This window comes from Ailuropoda melanoleuca, chromosome 16 (assembly GCF_002007445.2).
Source record: "Ailuropoda melanoleuca isolate Jingjing chromosome 16, ASM200744v2, whole genome shotgun sequence".
Classification (NCBI taxonomy): Eukaryota; Metazoa; Chordata; class Mammalia; order Carnivora; family Ursidae; genus Ailuropoda; species Ailuropoda melanoleuca.
This window is the reverse complement of record NC_048233.1, coordinates 49967229-49986998: the sequence shown is the minus strand read 5'-3', so window position 1 is coordinate 49986998 and position 19770 is coordinate 49967229. Positions and strand designations below refer to the sequence as shown.

At 45.2% G+C, this 19770-nt stretch overlaps 1 protein-coding gene across 1 annotated transcript in view; it reads left to right on the top strand.

Moving 5' to 3' along the window:
* PLEKHA7 (pleckstrin homology domain containing A7) overlaps positions 1-19770 on the top strand; it is a 211985-nt gene that overhangs the window by 107713 nt on the left and 84502 nt on the right. The window contains exon 4 of the mRNA XM_034645328.1: positions 15756-15839. Within this exon, the coding sequence (XP_034501219.1) occupies positions 15756-15839 (84 nt within the window). The remainder of the gene's footprint in view (positions 1-15755; positions 15840-19770) is intronic.

Here is a 19770-nt window from a genome sequence, read left to right as displayed (position 1 = left end):
CTGAGGTAATACCATGCAGTGTTGAAGTGACAGTAGGGGTGATATGTGCAAGCATCTTAAGCAGTTACTCACAATGATAGTTATGCAGAAAACAGTGACTGTTACTTTTAATATAGTCTCAGCGGCTTGTTAATGGATGCTGGCCAGATCAGACTCTTAAAGCTGTGTATCTAAAAGAGAAAGCTTGACATAGGTACTGTCAATCTCAGCATAAGCTTCCTATGAGAAGGGGCATAAGAAACCTAACCCAGCTTCCACTACTGGGCTATGAGCACCTGCTCCTGCAGCCTGGTTTCTGGGAGTAGGCATAGGTTCTCAGCCATACCTGTGTACAGAGTCTTGTTTTTTTGTTTTCCCACCAAAATATCTCCTAATGCTCAAGATATCTTCATCCTACCCATATACTTCAGAGTTCACATAATTGCTAAATGGTATGTTTCATGGGTTAATAGATTCATAGAGCTGGAAAGGGACATAAAGCCATCTTGGCCGATTACAGACCTGGGGTTTGTGTTCTTTCTTTAGCAACATCCTGCCAAATGGTTTTTGGCCTGGGCTTGAAAACTTCCACCAATAGGAGGCAGCCAGCCAGTCAGATGTTCAGAAGCTCCTCTGACTTTGACATTGGTAGACACAAAATTTCTTGAAAAATATGCTTCCCAGTGACGACTCCTACTGATCCTAGTTCTACCATGTTGGTCCTCAGGGAACAAATCGAATTACTCTTCCATATGGTAGCTCTACAGAGAGGATGATACTGGTCCTGTGCCTTGAATCCTCCCAGACCATAAAACTCCTGCTCCTTCAGTGATGTGGCTGTGACCCATTGGTACCCTTCACAGTCCTGGCTTGTGGCCTGTAGGTACGGTTACCAGAAGAGAACACAATATTTGGGTGGGGTCTGATCAGTTCAAGAGAGAACATTTTTTACCTCCCTTATTTTGGACTATTCTGTGAGTCCCAAGATCCCAGTAGCTTTGTGACAGCTTTTCCATACTGTTGACAAGTTGGGTTTGCAGTAAATCAAAGCCATTAAACGAATACAAATTCTATATTATTTCCTAGGGCTGCCATAACAAGTTACACAGACTTGGTGGCTTAAAACTTCAGAAGCTTATCTTTCTAGTTCTGGAGGCCAGAAGCCCGAAGTCAAAGCATCAGCAATATTGGTTCCTTCTGAAGGCTCTAAGGGAGAATTTATTCCATGTTTCTCTCTTGGCTTCTGGTGGCTGCTGACAATTCTTGACGTTCCTTGGCTTGTAGATGCTTCACTTCAGTCTTTGCCTCTGTCTGCACATGGCCTTCTCCCCTGTGCATACTTTATATACCACTTGAATCCAGACCAGTGCCTCTGGATTTCTGTGCAAGGTCTTTTGACCAGATTAAAGGATTCCTAGCTCTAAAATATATTTTTCATGTTTGTTAGTGGCTATTAGGCACTGGAAGATGGATTTTGCTTAAGGTGTAAAATTAATTTTAAAACAATGTATGATGTTTTTTCATAATTCTTGTTTCCAGGAAGCTAGTGTTAATTTACAGTAAGTAATCACGATGACCTTGAGCGATTCGCTAACCTTCTCAGACCTCCGTTTCCTCATTTGTAAAACAGAGATTGGATGAGGCAAGCTCTGTGTCATTTTCAGCTCTAAAACTCTTTAATACTATGATTTCTGGAAAACAGGGGTTACCCTTTGTGATAAAAGGTTTCAAGTTGGCTACATAAACTGAAAATGTACAGCTCTTGACTAAGAAGAGAGATTATGATTCATGAATCTGAAAATCTGAAAAACTCTACCCTTTCGTTCACCTTTGACAGGATGTAGAGACTAAGCTGTTTATTACACATTCCCACCCTCTTCTTGGTTACTCACATAGTGTAAGTTACTATGGGACTGGGCATCTATTTGGCTTTCAAATATTTGTTACGTGAATGAATGAATATACTTATGTCACATAATATTATTGGGAACAAGTAATGCAATATCATTCCAGTCTGATCATCTAGTAAGTGTGGGCCTTTTAAGATTCCTCCTGAAAATTATTATTGTTGTTATTAGTAAAGGCTCCACACCCACCATGGGGCTTGAACTCATAATTCTGAGATTGAGTCGCATGTTCTACTGACTGAGTCAGCCAGACACCCCCCACTGACTATTACTTTAAAAAGATGGTGGCCATGTTTGGGATGGCTGTTGAGTACTGGACTCCAGGGCTTGTGCTCTAAACACCACAGCGGAATGTGCATTTTTTTCTGTTGGGGAAGGTCTGTGATCTTGTCCCAGGCGGCACTTGGTCAGATGCTTTTCTGTTATAGGAGCCCCTACCTGCTTTCAGTGGCCTTGTGGGTGTCCCTAATGGGCTGCAGCCACTGGTACCTCCCTTCCTTTGGATTCTTTAGGGACCTCTGTTGGCAGTGCCTCTCTGGGTTTTTCATTTTGAGGAAGACACAATCTGCTGACTGTCTGGGATCTTACCTTTTCAGGAGTCTTTTCAGGGAAGGCTAAGGATGAGTTCATTTGCCATTATTATTAGGAAGATTCTTCTAAGAATTTTTTTGTGAGGGACATTTTATGGCCTATTTTTGCCATCATCTTCTTCTTCTTTTTAATTTTTATTTATTTATTTGAGAGCGAGAGAGATCACAGAGAGAGGGAGAGTGAGAAGCAGACTCGCCACTGAGCAGAGAACCCAACGCAGGGCTCAATCCCAGGACCCTGAGATCATGGCCTGAGCCTAAGGCAGACAGACACTCAACCAACTGAGCCAGGTGCCCCTATTTTTGCCATCTTCTTATAATTCTTACTTTTACACAAGAAGTTTTCATTCTTTAAAACAGGGCTCCTTCCTAAAAGGAAGATCTTCCCTGAAATCAGTGGTGGTGGTACAGAGTAGGGGCTGCAAACTATGTCTGTAGAGGCTTAGTGGTTAACAAAAAAGCAGACTGTGTTTATGCTCTCCAGTTCGTTTTTGGAATTCTTGGCCTGCTCTGTGTATCTTTGGTTTTCCCCATTCTGGTTGAGATATGGGTATAAAGAAATTGCTGTCCTGTAGGAAAAGGAGAAATATGTGTGATGATGAATAGCACTAGGTGTACACCCTCAACACTGGGAATCAGTAGGGAGTGGTGGGGACTGCAGTGAACTAGACAGGCCATTCCACCTCTCACGGTGGCCCAGCATTGCAGTTTTGGTTTTTCCAAAGAAAGCTAGATTTTTGTATGAAATGTTGCTGTTCTTAAACTTCGGTTCAATTGAAAAAGTCTGTGTGACTCAGATCTCATTTTGGAGACAAATTCATTTGCATGTCATCAATTTCAAAGCTCTGATAGGTGTTTGGAGCAGATTGACTTATCAGATGGCTAACCAGGTCATCATCTCTGTCTATAGGTTGGTCTGGTCTGATCTGGTGTAGGGGTTCCTAAGGAAGCTGTCATTGTGGAGAGAATGCTCACATTCATTCATCCTTGCATAGAGGTATGGGGGAATCCAAGATACATAAAGCAAAAGGCAAGTTATAGAATAATACGTACAATTTTATTCTATTTATGTAATTTTTTTCTAAAAAGATGTATATGTAAAACTTAAATGCATACATGTTTCATACAGGCAAAATATAGAGGATACTTAAGAAACTGGTAAAGGTATTGCTTTTGAGATTGACACTGGATTGGAGGCAAGAAAGGGAACATCTGCTTTTTACCCTCTGTAACAATAATTTTTGGAAGGTAAAATGAAAAGAGTCTTTGGGATTTATAATTGCTACAGAAAGAGCGTGAGCCTTCAGTGCTGACAGTGCTGAGGAAGTATGGAAGCAGCGTGGCCTGGAGTGATCAGGAAGGACTGTTGGAAAGAGAAGGGGCGTTGATGGTCGTGCAGAATCCATTAGGGAAGAGGACAGCAGCTGCCGAAGCCCGGAGGTAGGGAAGCAGGTGTCTTGGGGACTGGGGAACAATTACATTTGGCAGGAGCTGTGGGTAGGGGGAAGTGATGAGAAGGAGGCTTTAGCAGTGAAGGAGGGTGTTGTATAGCAGGAGGTAATGGAATGCTCGCTGTGCTCCAGCACGATCCGTCTGGCGACAAGGACAAGGGAGTTTGTAGGCAGGGCCATAGGGTAGGAGCTATTCATGTGGCCTCTTCTGGCTCTCGGGTAGCTGCCACTGATCCCTGCTAGGGTGTTGCCTGGCGAACGGGGTTTATACCTATACGCCTGATGAATACGCCCATGGCACTTCCTGTTCCTCCACTCCCAAGAGTGTGGGCTTTGGAAGCTGGCCCACCTCTGCTTCTGCCTGCTGCGGTTCCTGTGCCTCTGAAGCCAGCATGTCTCTCCAGACATTTTAGAGGTTCTATAGAGTGACTGGCCATTGACTGAAGTGTACCTGCTAAGAACAGGCCTATGCTTTGGAGTCAGGTAGTTCAGGGCTTGAATTCTGACCTCGCCACTTACTGGTTATGTGGTCATGGGATGGCATTTGACCTCTGTGGGCTTCATTATCCTCTGTGCAAAATGGGGATAATATGATTTACCTTTTAGCGTTGTTGTACCTGGCAGATTGATACCTAGCAAATAGATGTGTCTTCCTTTACTTTTTATATTATGGTACCCAATCTGACCTGTAGTTCTATATCTGTATTATTTATGTTTAATATATGAAATACATACTTATCTGCATCTATTTATGACCATATCAGTCTATGCTGTTGGACTATAGGCTCCTTTTCAGTGGGGATAGTATGTTCTGATCATTGCTTTACCTCAAAGCACTCAGAGTGCTAAGTACATAGTAGGGCTAAATAAATGTTGGGTGAGTGGAGTCTGTGTTCTTTAACCTACTCCAGTCTTTAGAGCAATTGACTTGTGATCGATTAGGATGTGTCTATAGGCTAGGGCATATCTCCTGTGTAGTGTAAACAAGTTTTGTCAAGCCACGTGCCCTTGTTAGGATGATGTATCAGGATGGCTTGTGAGTCATTTATTATTTCATTCCACTGTGGCCCATCTGCAGTTTGTGGGCCCTGATGGTCGTCAATTTAGGAGGCCGTCTTAAAAATCCTATAGAATTGCAGAAGGCATGTAAACACAGGACCAGAGCCCTGTCCAGGGCCTCACAAGGGGCTTTTGGAAGTGAGAGGTGCTGATGCTTGAGCTTCATTAGTTTCAAGTAAACCATCTCTGCATTTCAAGATTCACAGAACACTCACTCACTGTCGGCAGTAGCAGGAGTTAGAAGGATAAGGAGATTTCTAAAAGGGAAAAAATGGTGGCAATGAATACAGGTTTTAGTAAAACTGTCCTCCCAAGTAGGCTCAGAAGAAAATCCCCTGTATGGTTTTTTTTTCATTAAACAGATATCTTTTGAGCACCTACTGTGTGCCAGGTACTATGTAGGCATTGGAACATAGCTGTGAAAACAGAAGTCCTGGTCCCATGGAGCTTATGTTTCAAGTAGTCCCCTGCATCATGACTTGCAGACCTACTTAGACCGCAATGAAGAGCCACAGTACTGATCTGAGGCTGTAGCAGTAAAGGCACTTTGATGCCTTAGTTTCCGTTTCTGACTCCTGTGCTCTCTCCTCTCCAGGCCTGCTCTGAGAGGGAGAGCCACGTGGTTCAACCTATGCTAGGGGGACCTGAGCCATCCCAAGCAGTGATGAAAGACTCATAGCCGACTCCTCAGGGGAGCAGGGATGGTGGCTTGGGACTGCTCAGGCCCTTCCCTGCCCTGCCTGTGGGATAGAGTGATAAAGGAGCCATCACCTTCCCACCAAGGGCTGTTTTAGGGCTGATTTCAGCCACAGAGGTAGCACAGCAGAACTAAAGGAGCAGTTCATTCAGACTCCAGAGCCCATAAACGGAGGTGTTTCCTATGTCCTGCTTCCAGAGGGGCAGCCAGCCCCACAGTCTCCAAGAACAGCGGAGTCAGGAGACGCGTAGTGTCTGCCTCGCTGTTTACCCCCAGCCAGTGCTCCGCTTGGCCACAGCGGGGCGGTGACTCAGAGCTGGAGCTGTGTTCCTTCTCTGTTGCCAGATTTTGCGTAGGGGGTGGGGAAGAGGGAGAATGAATGAGTAGGAGCAAGTGGCTGCTGGATTTGTAACACCTTCGGAAGCAGCTGCTGGAGAACCGAAATTGAGAGTAGGCGGGCTGTGAGCCTCCGCCTCCCCTCTTGCAGGCAGCTGGGCCCTCCTTCCCTGTCTGACCGGAACCCAGGTTTTCATTAGGCCGAGGCTGGGGAAGAAGACACAGCCCTTCTGAACATGGAGCTCGAGGAGAGAATGAGTGTGTCTGCCACCTTTCCCGGTGAGATGGGGAGAGCAGGTTAGTCCTGTAAGGGTTTCACAGGGACTCCGTTCAGTGCGATGTGTTCTGATTCATAAAAGTCAAGTAATAAGTAATGACTGAAGGGAGTTTTCGATGGTTTTTTTGGGAGTGCCTGCAGTTAAAACAAAACAAAACAAAAAAACAAACCCCAAACCAAACAATCCAATTTAATTGAGAATAAATGGGACAAAAGTATCATTAACTACACTTCCCTGATGCCATTACAAAGGGTTTTCTGTTGGCATGTGAGATCAGGGAGGACAGTGTTCTGCCTCGTTCCTTTGTGTTTCAATTATGTGTAGTGTTGTTCCATTTCAGTCTGCGGCTCGGGCAGTAGTCAGAGGCGAACCTCGGCGTCTCAGGAGGTGATCGTTGGAAGACCCCTACGGTATCACTTGGTCCATCCTTCTCATTTTACATTGGAACCTAATTGAAGAGTATTAAACAGAAGCATAGAACTGGGTATTCTCTGAGGTTGAAAATGTTTCCTGTGAAGTTTTAAAACTTCTGTGCAGTGTGCATCCCTGACTCAGTGAACTCGCTGGGGAGCTGTTTTTCTTGGGCTGTGCTTTCTGAACGTTGGGGCCTGACCCAGTGAGGGACAGAAGTGGGGCTGAAGGCAGGTGCCTACTGATCTTAAAGTACTTTGCCTGGGAGACGAGTTCCTTAAATAGACCTTTGAACAGGAAGCTGGGTATAGGGCCTTAATTCAAAAGGAAGAAAACGTGTTCTTGAGCCGCTGTCCTATGGCAGGCTAATAATACTGGCGTTTGCAACACGGAAAAAGGCAAAACACCTCTATTAGTGTGGAGTTTCAGAGCTAGCAAAAGAAAACTCTAACAGGCACTAAATGTGGAGTGCTGCAGGCCAGGCCCATTATCAGTACTCTTCAAAACAATCTTGCCGTGTTGCAATTGTCTTCTCTTTTTGCAGATAAAGAAACCAGCACTCAGAAAGGTTGGTAACTCATTCAAGGTTGTGCACTGCCAAGTGTGTAGCAGAGCTGGGTTTGAACTGCAGTCTGTCGTGACTCTGAACAGCAGGCTGGGGTTCACGCTTGGCAGACTTCACGTGGCCTCTGCATTGGACAGATGAGGAAACCAAGACCCAGAGAGGCTGAGTGTGTGCTGGGGTGGGTTGTGGAACTGGTAGTAACAATGCTGGCACCTCAGCTCCTAGAACATTGCTTCTCTGCCAACTTTCTTTTTTTAAAAAATTGGAGCAGGAGGCTATCTGGGCTTGATTTCCTCATTCTGTCAGGAGTTTGGCTTCAGTCTTTTCATGGTTCTTGCGGTCCTGTGAAGTCAAAATTAAAACTCCCTATTAACCACATAGGAATCCTAAGTGCTGGGGCCCCATGTGGGAGCTCAGGAAGAAGGCAGGTCTTACACATGGGTTAGTGGGTCAGAAGAGGTAATTTATGAAATGAGTTGGCCACTGAGCGGATCTCAAAACATCTGGAGTCCCTAATGAAATACAGAGCTTTTCAAATCATGCTAGGAGACTTGAGTCTGTTAAATCCAGAGTTTGGAAAGGACAGCTCTCTTTGCAAGATATGTGAGCTTTGAGTTTGCAGAATTAATTTTGTGACTCCTTTATGCCCAGCTCTGTCCGTGCCAGGCCCTGGCCCTTTAGCACTTTTGGGTGAGGAGAGCAGGGATTGACTGTCTGTTCAGGTGGTAAGTCTGGGCTTTGGCTGGATTTCGGAGTCTCTGCTTAATTGGGTGTGTGAGTGAAAGCCAGGTGTGGACAGCGTGGGAGTGGGGAAGGCCATTCCTTGGTCTGTGCCATGCTCCTCAGGGCTGCTCAGTGTCTTAGCCTCCATGTGGGAGCCTTTTTAGGCCTGCAGACCGTTCTCTCCCCCACTCTCTCTGGGGGAGCCTTGACAGGTTGGGCTGCTGTGATCAGAAAATGAGGTGGGTTCTGCACAGCCTGTCCCTGAAAGTGATGTGTGTTTGTGCTCAGGCTATTGAGATAAAGGAGTTCAAGTGCCTGCTCCATGGGCATTACTGTCCTGTGCTACAAGAGATACATGAGAAATCAGTCAATGACGGCTCCCAGCCCTCCAGGAACTTAGGCTCTCACTGGAGGGAGGGAGAGTGGGGAGGAGAACAAACACACATGAAGTAAGTAGAGAGCAGTATAAGAGAGAGTGTATAATCAGTCACCAAATTGTAGGTTTCGTACCAAATATTCTCCCAGTTCACAAAAGGGAGATACAGGTGATGTTTGTATTATCCTCCTGTGTGTTTTTAATCACTCAGTAATTTCCTCTCGGGTGTTTGCATTCCATTCTTTGATTCTCTCTGTTGAGTGTATTAACCTCCTTTGTGGGGGTGGGAGGGGGGTTGCAGGGGAGGGCTAATTTCTCCAAATTATATTGTAGCACAGTTGGGAGAGAGTCGAGGATGAAGCGTTCTTGGCATGTTGGTGTCTCATCCTTCTTTCCTTTGTCACTAAGAGAGAAGCCACTGCACTCTGATGGCTTTATGACCCTTTAGATTCTTGTGTCTCTGTTACTTTTGCCCAGACTTCAGTAGGGTTAGCTAGCCTATTTGGAGACATGGCCTCACTTTAAGGTAGAAGTCTCTTTAGTTGTTTCTCATTCATTCATTCATTCAGCAAATGTAACAGTGCCAGACACTGGTATAAGCCTAAGGGCAGTGAAGAGACAGACAAGCTCCACGCTCTCCCGGAATACACATACTAAGGAGACTGACAATAGTAAAAACACATAAGTAAGAGAAATGACAGTCAGGGTTAAAATAGGGTGACATGATATGAAGTGACTGGGAACCTACTTCAGTGGGTGGTTGGGAAGGGCTCTGAGGTGGTGATAGTTGTGCCAAGGTCTGAATGTTAAGGAGCCAGTTATGCGAGTGTGAGGGAAAGAGCTTCCAGGTGGAAAGGCTAGCTAGTACGAAGATTGTTAAGTTGGGAAGAGCCTGATGTTCAAGGAGCGGAAAGGAAGCCAGCGTGGTGGGGGAGGGAGAAGACGTCCCTTGTATAAGAAGGTGATACAGCTAGTCGGGGGTCAGGTCATCTAGAGTCAAGCCAAGGTAAAGAGCTGGAATTTTACTCTGTGCTGTGGAGCTGTCGTAGGGTTCCAAGGAGGAATGTGACGTGATTTAACTTCTATTTGAAGAGACCCATCAGGCTTCCAGTGAGGAGAGTGGGTGGTACAGAGGCCAGGGTGGAAGCAGAAAGAGCAGGTAGGCTGTTGCAGTATCTTTGACTGGGTGCTGGCTGGAGAACTGGAGAGTTGGCTTGGAGGTAGAGGCACGCAGGGCTTGCTCAGGTAGCGTGTGTGGAGGTTACGGTGGAGCGCGGAATGGAGAGCGACTCCCAGGTTGCGGGATAGTGATGCTGTTCGTGGAAACAGGGAGCCTGGAGAAGGAATACTGGGTTTGGTGGGAGTGGGGGCAGGAGGCTCATTTTGGTTTTGGTCTGTTAAAATGTGGATTCCTAGTAGTCATTGCGGCAGTCGAGGCCCATGTTCAGGTTCAGCAAATACCAACTGAGTACCTTCAGTATGCCAGGCATTGTGCAAGCTTCTTTCATGTGTGTCCCTCATGTATCCTCACAACAACTCTTTGGAAGGATATTATTACTGTTCCCTGTTTGCAAATGGAGGAACTGAGGCTCAGAGAGGTGAGGTGGCTTGCTGTGGTTTGAACCCAGGTCTTCTGATGCCAGGGCTCAGGGCAGACACTGAAGTTAGTGCAGTGTTGATGGCTTTCACTTGGAGAGAGGATGGGGACCTATGTTGGCTCATCAAGGCCCAATTCCCATGATTTCTGAAGAAGGGCCTGTCAGAGGAACGCCCGTGTGCAATGAGCTGTTGAAAATCTTGACATTTCCAAAATAGTGCGAGCTCTAAAGACCATTTCAGTAAGATTCTCAGTCCCTTTAGGAAACACCACATGAACAGCGGTGACACTTTGTACTAAATGAGCCATTTTATAGAAGTGTTAAATAAAATAAAAGGAACTTGGAAATGTTGAGGGAATGTCGAGATGCTGCTTCAGCCTTTGGTTGCCACGTCTTTACTCTGTGACCCAAGTAGGAACTGAAGAAGATAGGGAGGCAATTTCTTGTGTTCTTGGAGTTTCGGTTAACAGTTTGGGGACCTAAGTAGGAGCATTATTAGGTTACCCACAGTCCTTGGTTTTCTTGAGCCACTGAGATTTAGAACAAAGACAGTAAGTGCCTTAAGAAGCCTGGAGGCAGTCCTGAACGTGGCATCAGGCCTGCAAGGTGACACTCTTGCCTTATTCGGGGAGCCGCACTGAGGAGCCCGAGGGGCCAGAGTGGCAGATGCTGCCGAGCATACCAATGAGAAGAGCCTTGATAGAGTCCCTCCTTAGGCTTTCAGGCTGGATCCTTTTCTTACATTTTAAGCTGTTTCTTCTCTCTACAGCTGGGCCAGATAAGAGCTCATGCTGACTGTGTGGATTTGTCCCACACTCAGCATACCAGTACCACCACTGTGAGAAAACCAGATTTATCAGGGTGTTCTGACCTCCACTCGTGAGCGCCATTCCTGTAACTCCAGCACTTCTTGCTATGCCAAAAGAAATTGCTATGCTAAGTAATTGGAACCTTTATGTTTAACTGACCAGAGTCTCACTGCTCACATTATGGTCAAAATCTGTAGGAATGGAAAATTAATCTTGCAAAAACGTGGCAAGAAACTGTAGGACTCATTTACATCTTGACTAGTCCTGTCAGTGGTTGTAGGTGGGGCTCCTCTTTATATTAAGCTCAAATCGGTTTCCACTGCTCCCGGGTCCTCACTCTGTCCTCTTGTCACATCTCTCGTGTTTGCTGTTGGACTTCTTTAGGGCCTAACCCAAGTCCTTCCAGGCCCCGGGCTTGTGAAGGCGTGCTTATTTATGTGGATGGTTATGTATGGCCCACCTTCAGGGGGATAATCCTTCCCTGCAGCCTTCTGTGCCAGGTGAGACTGGCTGCCATTGAACTTACAGGGGCTGTTCCTAGGAGGAAGAGCAGGATCTGAAAATAAAGCCTAGCTTGTGTTTTAGCTCATTTGCCAAGTTATTTTCTCAGTAGCCTGAAGAGAGAAGAAGCCCTTGTGTGGAGGAAAGAGCGTTTCTGTGCTCCCTTGAAACCGGCCACCTGGCTCCCAGCCGGGCCATCTCCATCACTACCAAGGAGCAAGGTGGCAATTCAGGTTTAAGAACAGGTATTTCAGGGGATTTGTCTGTGCCTGCTAAATGTGTCTTGAGACAAGGTGATAGGACATGAGATTCTTCATGGATTTTAGAAAATCAGGAAATGGAGCAGGGCGGGGGCTTTTGGGCTGAGGTCGGGGACAGCAGGTAAAGTCAGAGGGCTTTGCAATCTATGAATGGGTGTGGGGATCTAGCTTTTACTATGCAGCCTTTGTTTGGTGAGGGTGAGCTTGGATTAATAGCAGGAAACCAGAAAGGTGGTGGTGTGCAGGAACGCAGAAGCCGACTGTCATTGTGGGCAAGTCACCTACCCTTCCTGGGTCTCCCTTTCCTCACCTCTGGCCTGGTGTGATGAAGCACAGCCTGCCGTGCTGGGTATTTGGGGAGACTGAGTCAAATAACCCAAGTACCTAACACTTCTTTTGCTCAGAAAGGGCTGAACCAGAAACTCTGCATGCTGGGCAAGCTTGATCAGAAATGATCGTATTTTAAGACCTCGGTATTCAGAAGGTATTATTCTGGTTTATCTCTTTTCTCAATGTATGAGCCCCCTTTCCCCCTTAATTTAGTGTTCCAGTAACATCATATAACCTAGATCATCAGTTTCCTTATATGTAACATGGCAATAAAAATATCAGCCCTGCTTATCTCAGAGGATACTTGGGAGGGTCAGATACAGCGATGACCGTGACCATACTTCAAGCTTCATGGAAATTCAGGAGATGGTAGTGGTGATACTGTAGTTAACTATTTTTTTGGCAAAAAGGGCAGCATCTCTATTAGGGAAGAAAGGTTGGGAGCTGCCTCTAGATCTGATCAAAGAACAGCTATATTTTTGTCCACCTTAAAAATCTATGTACCTTCTAACGTTAGAATGCAAACTTCATCTTAATGTCTAAACCTTTCAGCTCAGGATTCATTTACCCAAAACTCTAGGCTTGTTTAAGCTGGTACCAGCTGGGTGTGGGGAGCCCAGGAGTTGCTCTCAAGGTCATGCAGCATATATGAAGTGGTTGCTGGATCCTGGATGCTGCTCCAGCATATAGAAGATTCGCTCTTTGCACATTATCAGAGATCTCCTAGCTGACCTTGGATTAGGACCAAAGGTTGTTTGGGGGCTCCTGAGTGCCACACAGGTGTTATCATTCAGAACTTTGGTTCTGGGCACAATGGAAGGAGGGAGGTGCAGAGGAAGAGAGAGAGGGAGTAGCAACGGATGGTGCTGTTTTTCTGATGCTTGGTCTTTAGGGATTTCTGGTCGTGGCCAGGAACCTGTGAGCCCCATAGACTCCTAACGAAAGGGGACAGCAGGTCATCATGCAAAAAGAATATCGAATCTAGAAATAGAAGACCAGGATTTATGTCCCAGCCTTATCACTTAATTGGTGACGTTATCTTGAGCAAGTCACTTAGCCTATCTGAGCCATTTCCTCATTCATAAAATGGGGGTCCATGGTGGTAATAGCTAAGAGACATAAGGAAAGGTTTTGTAGACTGTGGAGTCCTTGAGAAGTAACAGTGGATAGTGGTGTTGTTGCTTCATTATTATTCTGATTATGAGCAAGGCATTTTTTTTTCCTCCAGGTGGAAATGAGGCAGGCTTAGAGTTTGTGTTTTCACAATTCCCTGCTGAATGGAAGTGACTCTCTAAAAGGAGCTGAGTATTATTTAGAAAGAAAGAAAGAAAGAAAGAAAGAAAGAAAGAAAGAAAGAAAGAAAGAAAGAAAAGAAAAGAAAGAAGAAAGAAAGAGAAAGAAAGAAAGAGAAAGAAAAAAAGAAAGAAAGAAAGAGAAAGAAAGAAAGAAAGAAAGAAAGAAAGAAAGAAAGAAAGAAAGAAAGAAAGAAAGAAAGAAAGAAAGAAAGAAGCTGGGTATAAATAAAGCCTAACCCTTGAACATGGTGCAAGTATTTCTGGACCAGGTGTTACGGGGGCCTGCTTTTCATCCTTATCTAGATGCCTGTGCCTTAGGTCTGCTTTTTTGTGGAGGTCAGGCTGCTGTCTGCCAGGTGGAGTCCCGGGATTCCATGGGCTTGCTTCAAACCTGGAGCTGGGAATGTGGAAGCTGGAGCAGTTGGGAGGGGTGAAAGTGTGGCGGGGGTGGTGCACAATCACAGGGCCAAGGAGCAGCCTGGTGTGATGGCTCTGACTGCTTCACATTTGGCTTTATTAACAGTCATGCTGCTCTAAACTCTGTGCCAGCTTACCCCGGCCACTGGAACACAGGACGCTATGGCCGGGCCCCAGGGCAGAGTAAGAAAAACTTTGTAGGTGTGGAGAGTTTTTTCTTTTTTAACCTTTATACTGTGCTCATTAAACCTACTAATCTCTGGGGGTGGCCCTGTGCTCAGTTTGGAGATGGGGCTGATACTTTAATGCTAGCAAAATGAGGTGCTATATTGACTCTGACAGTGAAAGCATTTTAACCATCTGTATTAGGAGTCTTTAAGAAAATGACCGTGCCCTTTGATTAAGTAATTTTATCTCTGGGACCTTAACCCAAGGAAATAATTTGAACTTCAGGAAGAGTCTGCACTAAAAGATGTATAATCCATGAATGTAAATCTTTCTAGAATATAAGCACCATGGAGTAAGGACTTCTTTCTTGTTCACTCTGTATGTCTAGCACCTAAAGCCGTGCCTGGCGCACAGATGGCCAATGAACGTTTTTTAGATGGAGATGGTTATAGACAAAAAAAATTTACATCCATAGGGTGAAACTCTTACTGGTTCCACCTGCTATCGGGAAGTAGAGCATTTCTATGAAACCTTCTGTAAGACAGAATGATGTAAGGCAAAGCAGCGATTAATATAATTGATGTGGAAAAATTTTGAGCATTCCCATACCCCCGAAATAACCTCTTAGGCTTTTCCGATATCTTAGGACACGTTTTGTTAATAGATGCACAAAATAAATCGAGGCAAAACACAGTTGCTCACAGACACAGGTCAAAGCTATGGCAGCTTGGTGCTGAGATGCTGGTGTAGTTCCCAGGTCGGGAGCTTGGTGGCGCCCCTCGCTGCTGGGGGTCGCATTGCCTCTGTGAGGACTCCCTGCCAAACAGACGCTGAATACTATTTTCGCTTTTCAACTTTTTTTGTGTGAAAGTGAAAATTCTCTTCAGGTTTCTTTCAGTTAGTGAAAACAGGTACTAATATAGGTCTTTCCTAAAAATGAAGTGGCATAACGTGAACTTCCAAAAAGCAGGGGACGCATGGATTCAGCTATTTCAAATGAAGAAGTCTTTAGGACATAGGAAATTTTCTATGTGAATAGGATATGAAAAAGGCAGGAAACAGATTTCTAAATACAGCAAAATTTTAATTTTTTAGTAGAAGGGGAAAAAAACTAGGGGAGGAGAAAATACTCAAGTGTAACTGTAAGTGGTGAGATCATGGGTGACGTTTTTTCTTTTCATATTTTCTAAAAATTTCTAAAAGACTGATTTTTTGATTGGGGAAAACACTTTAATATAAATCATATTCTTTGGGGGGGGAAAAAAGGACATTAGGTTGGTTTATTCATTGGGCTAACCAGCAGCCCCTAGAGCCCTCTCCTCCTTCCTTTCAAAGAACCAGGCAGCCTTTGTGAATGCACAAAACACCTACACACTTCGGTTGTGTCTGTCAGCTTGGCATGGAAGCTGATCCCTCCTAACTTCAAAAGGGTGATAGAAACTCCTCAGTGTTGAAATTGTGCCGTCATGTTGCAGAGACATGCCCATACATTTATATCCCGTCACTGCAATGAAGGCATTTTGTAGTAGGGAGAAGAATTTTAAGAAGATAGATTTTTTTTGGGCGGGTGGTTAATTCTTGGAATTCTTTCCCTGGTGCATGGTTTTGGGAAGCTGTTGAAAGTGCCGTCTGCTTTCCTTCATTCTTGTTTTAGCTCGTGCCGTCTTAAAGTGACTTGTTGCTGAGCAGTTCGGTCTGTCAGAGTAAGTACTTCCTGAAATGTCTCTCGATGGTGCAGTGTTCTCTTGCAGCCGAGACTTTCCTAGAATTAAAATCTCTGCGTCGTCGTTGGTGGGCTTTGGCACCTGAGCTGGAAGTTCTTGTTTTTTAAATGCAACTGGATCCTGACAGATTAAATGCGTCTTCGAAGAAAGGCCCGCTCTCTCACCCTGGGAGGAATCTGTGATAATCAGGGGTCCTCAGACGTTACTGACCTGTTGTTGTGTCTGCAAGCCTTTCCATTCCCATGACTTCTCATTCATTATCTTTCTTTCTTTCTCTTTAGCCATAACCAACAGACCACAGCATTCAGGCATCCTGTGAGTGGGCAGTTTTCTCCAGAAAATAGCGAATTTCTTCTTCAAGAAGAGTAAGTACTTCTCTGTATTCTCCTTTTCCAAGCAGCGTTTGGGAGCTTAAAGGCATTGGCTCAAAACAAGCTTGTTGGACTATTTTCCCTCCCAGGTAGAGGGGCTTGGAGTGGGTTGGTTGATTCAAAGTGGAATGCAAGAATTTTGTTTTTCAGTCTCTGGACTTCTCTCAGTGGGAGAATGTGGAAGTGTGGAGATGACACAGGTGTGTGTCATGATTGGTACTGTCAGAGCCTCTTGCTAACTCCTTTTCCCCTGAACAACCTCCCTCCTCCCCCCAAGGACCATCTAACACACTAGCCGTGCTCTAAGAGGGCCCACTCATCTGGAGCGAAATGGCCTTAAACACAGCCTCACACCAAACTGAACCAGCCTTCCAAGGAATCCTCTATAAGAGACCAAGGTCAGGGCTTGGAAGGGAGGAGGGCTGTGGCGCCCATTGTCCCTGAACGTCTAGAGTTCTTTCTGCTTGTTTTTTCCAATGTGGGGACTGACTTTCTCCTCAGTCCGATTTCAGCGGGGCCCCTGGGGCGCTCAGACGTAGTTTCTACCGCCCAGGGCTTGTCCATGTAAAAATGCATGTACAGCCCAAGCACGATGTGTTCTTCTCCCAAAAACGAAGGCAGAGAAATGTACGCAAGTGCCTCTCTTCCCTTCTGCTCATCTGAGACAGTTTTGTTTGAAGAAAATAATTGTTTGAGAAATTAATAGAGTTGTTGGCTTTTTCTCCCTTTCATATCATTTTTCTGTTCAGTCATCTAGACCAAATATGTCTGAAAATAAATGATCAGTTTATAGTTTTATAGCATTTCCCTCCCTCAGTACTTACACTTTTAAACTTTCTATTATGGAAAGTTTCAAACCTAAACAAAAAGAGAGAAAGTAATAAGTCTAACGTATTCATCTCCCATCTTCAACAATTTCCAAAACATGGCTGATTTTATTTCATCTATAGCTTCCCCCTCACCACCGGGATTATTTTGAAGCAAATTCCAAACATCATTTTATTCTACAATATTTTCAGCTTAGAATCATTATCTTTCAAAACTTTTAAAGCTAGAACTCTATAGGGCGCCTGGGTGGCTCAGTTGGTTAAGCAACTGCCTTTGGCTCAGTTCATGATCCTGGAGTCCTGGGATCGAGTCCTGCATCCAGCTCCCTGCTCAGCGGGGAGTCTGCTTCTCCCTCTGACCCTCTCTCCTCTTGTGTTCTCTCTCTCTCAAATAAATAAATGAAATATTTAAAAAAAACCTAGAAATCTGTCATGATGGTACTGACATTCCTTGCCCATTTACTTTGTGCTGAGGGTTTTACATGCATATCTGATGTAACACAACAATCCTGAGAAGTAGACCATCATCACCGTTTTAGAGATGAAGATACCAACTCAAAGAAGTAGGGTCATTTGTTCAAAGTTGCATGGCTGGAAGTAGAAAAAGCCAGGATGTCACCCCCGCTTGATCTCTTCAGTCAGGGCTAACCCTTGCCACTAGTCAGAGGCTACTTGCTAAATTCTTTTGATGCTCATGGCCCTTGGGTCATGATGCCAGATGGGTTGGGGTCTGACTTTGAAAGCATCAGTACTATTAGAAAGTGGATAGGAGGTAAAGATTGCCTTGTTCTGAGACAGAGCTGCTATGTAAAGATAGAGCCAGAATGTGGATTATCCACATTCCAGCTTGGAATGAGCATGTTTAAAGAATCCTGAAGGTCAGAAGCCCTTGGGAGGTCAGTGAGTTCAGCCCCCTTCCTTAGCCATCCTAGAGACACGGCTGCCTTCATTTTTAAAGGTCTGGATGGAGACTCCATTAGAACACCTAGCTTGGGAAGTTACCAACTTTAATAAAAGCTTCTAGAGAAATGCAGACTTCCCATCACTAAACACCTTTGTCTTACACACACCTCTTTTTCCTCGCTATTAAGACTTTGTCCCTGTCCACTTCTGAGAAGGTAGCCTCTTTTATCCTCCCAGAATATCTCTAGGTAATCTCAATTCCATCCAGTTTCCAAGAAAAAGATACTCCTTTTTTCCAAGCGTCACTTTTCCCCTCTAGATTGTATTTTCTGGATGTCATAAGGACTGCTTGCTTGTCTCAGGTGGTGGGTGCAATGTCTGGGTGACCAGACACATTCCTTGAAGCAGGCAGAATGTGCTTTAGGCATTGAGAGGAAGGGAGGATTCCTATGAACTGATGTGGTGGTCCCTGCATTTACTCCTTAAATACTAAGTACCCTATATTGTGTCAGGGGCTGTGCCAGACTATGCAGTTACAGCAGCAAGCAAGACAAATGTAGTCCTGTCTGTGAAGAGTTGATGGTAGAGTAGGGCAGATAAATAAACAAGAGATCACGAATGTGATAAATGTTCTTGGTAGAAAAAACATAGGGTTCAAATGGAGTTGATAGAAGAGGGTTCTAACCTGGCTTAGGGATTGTGGGGGGGGCTCTTCACAATTGAGACCTGTCCAGTCCCAGTGCCCCGACCTGGGCAACGACCTAGAGGGGAAAGAGGGTAGAGCATGGTGGATCTATACCAGTTGAGTTAGAATGAAAAATGAGACACACCAGATGGACTCTGGAGGTACAACTGGACTTGGGAGGTTAAATTGACAGGGCTTGGTAATTTATTGGCTCTGATGGGGATGAAAGAGAGGGAAGACTTTCTTGAAGTGCCTGGCCCTAAATTGGAGGAAGGGGGATTTAGATAAGGGAAGATAAGTGTGCACGTGTGTGCACGGGTTGTTCACAGCTGAGGGAAGTGTGACTGGCCTTGGTGGGGTCAGAGGGCAAGAGGGACTGGCTTATAGCCCAGGTTTACGAGGGGAGTGAGGACATAAGGTTAAAGACGGAGTTGCAAACAGTTATCTAAATTGCTTCCTCCTGAAATACATACACCCCAATTTACCCCTGGTGCAGCTCTGGATGCAGCATGATTTCACCTCATAGAAACCCAGTCTTTAAAAATGTGCCAACGAGGGGTGCCTGGGCGGCTCAGTTGGTTAAGCGTCTACCTTTGGCTTGGGCCATGATCCCCGGGTCCTGGGATTGAGCCCCATATGGGGCTCTCTGCTCAGTGAGTCTGCTTCTCCCCTCACTCTCCCTCTGTGCGCTCTCTCCCTCCCTCCCCCTCTCTTTCATTCTCTTGCTGTTTCAAATCTTAAAAAAAAAATATTTGCCAACAGAGAAGACTCCTGTTTTTTCCCTTAGAGGAGCTTAACTTTGCTGTGTAGTGTGTTACGTGTTGAGGAAAGAAGACCGAGATGGCTATTCGTGTGTCCTTTCCACATCAGCTCTCAGATTAATGTGGTGGGTGGGAAACTTGCTCTTTTCTTTTTCTTCTCTAAAGAGTGTCTGTTGAGGCCACGTGGATTCCTCTTGCTGGAGCCTCTAGCTGAGGTTCTTGAAGTGAATCCTTCCATAGCAGTGCTTTTCGGTGTGGTCCCTGCACCAGCATTACCTGGGAACCTGTTCGAGACGCAGATTCTAGAGCCCCTCCCCAGCCCTACTAAGTCAGGGGCTCTGGAGGTAGCACTCCATAGCTGGTATTTTAAAGGCTTCAGGTGCTTCTAACTCAGGTAACAGTTTAAAAACCACTGATTTAGACAACTTGCTATTTTCATCCCTCCTAAATTACTGCTAGATTCTTCCTTTCATCCTTAAATCGGCTCCAGATACCCATCATTCCCTGGGCGGTGGTGACAATCTGAGATGATTTTTGATCAAATAATCTTGGGCTCCTTCTTATGTGGGGAGAAAAACCAAACTGGTCTGCATGGTGGCTTCCTTGAGAACATTGCTGTGTGGACAGATAACACATGTATCCCTCTGTTGGCAGGTGGGGCTTACCTGAGCTTCTTGGTGTAACAGGTGTATGCCCACCCAAAGATGACTTCCCACCTTACAGATTGGAAGCGTGGAGAAAAGAAATAA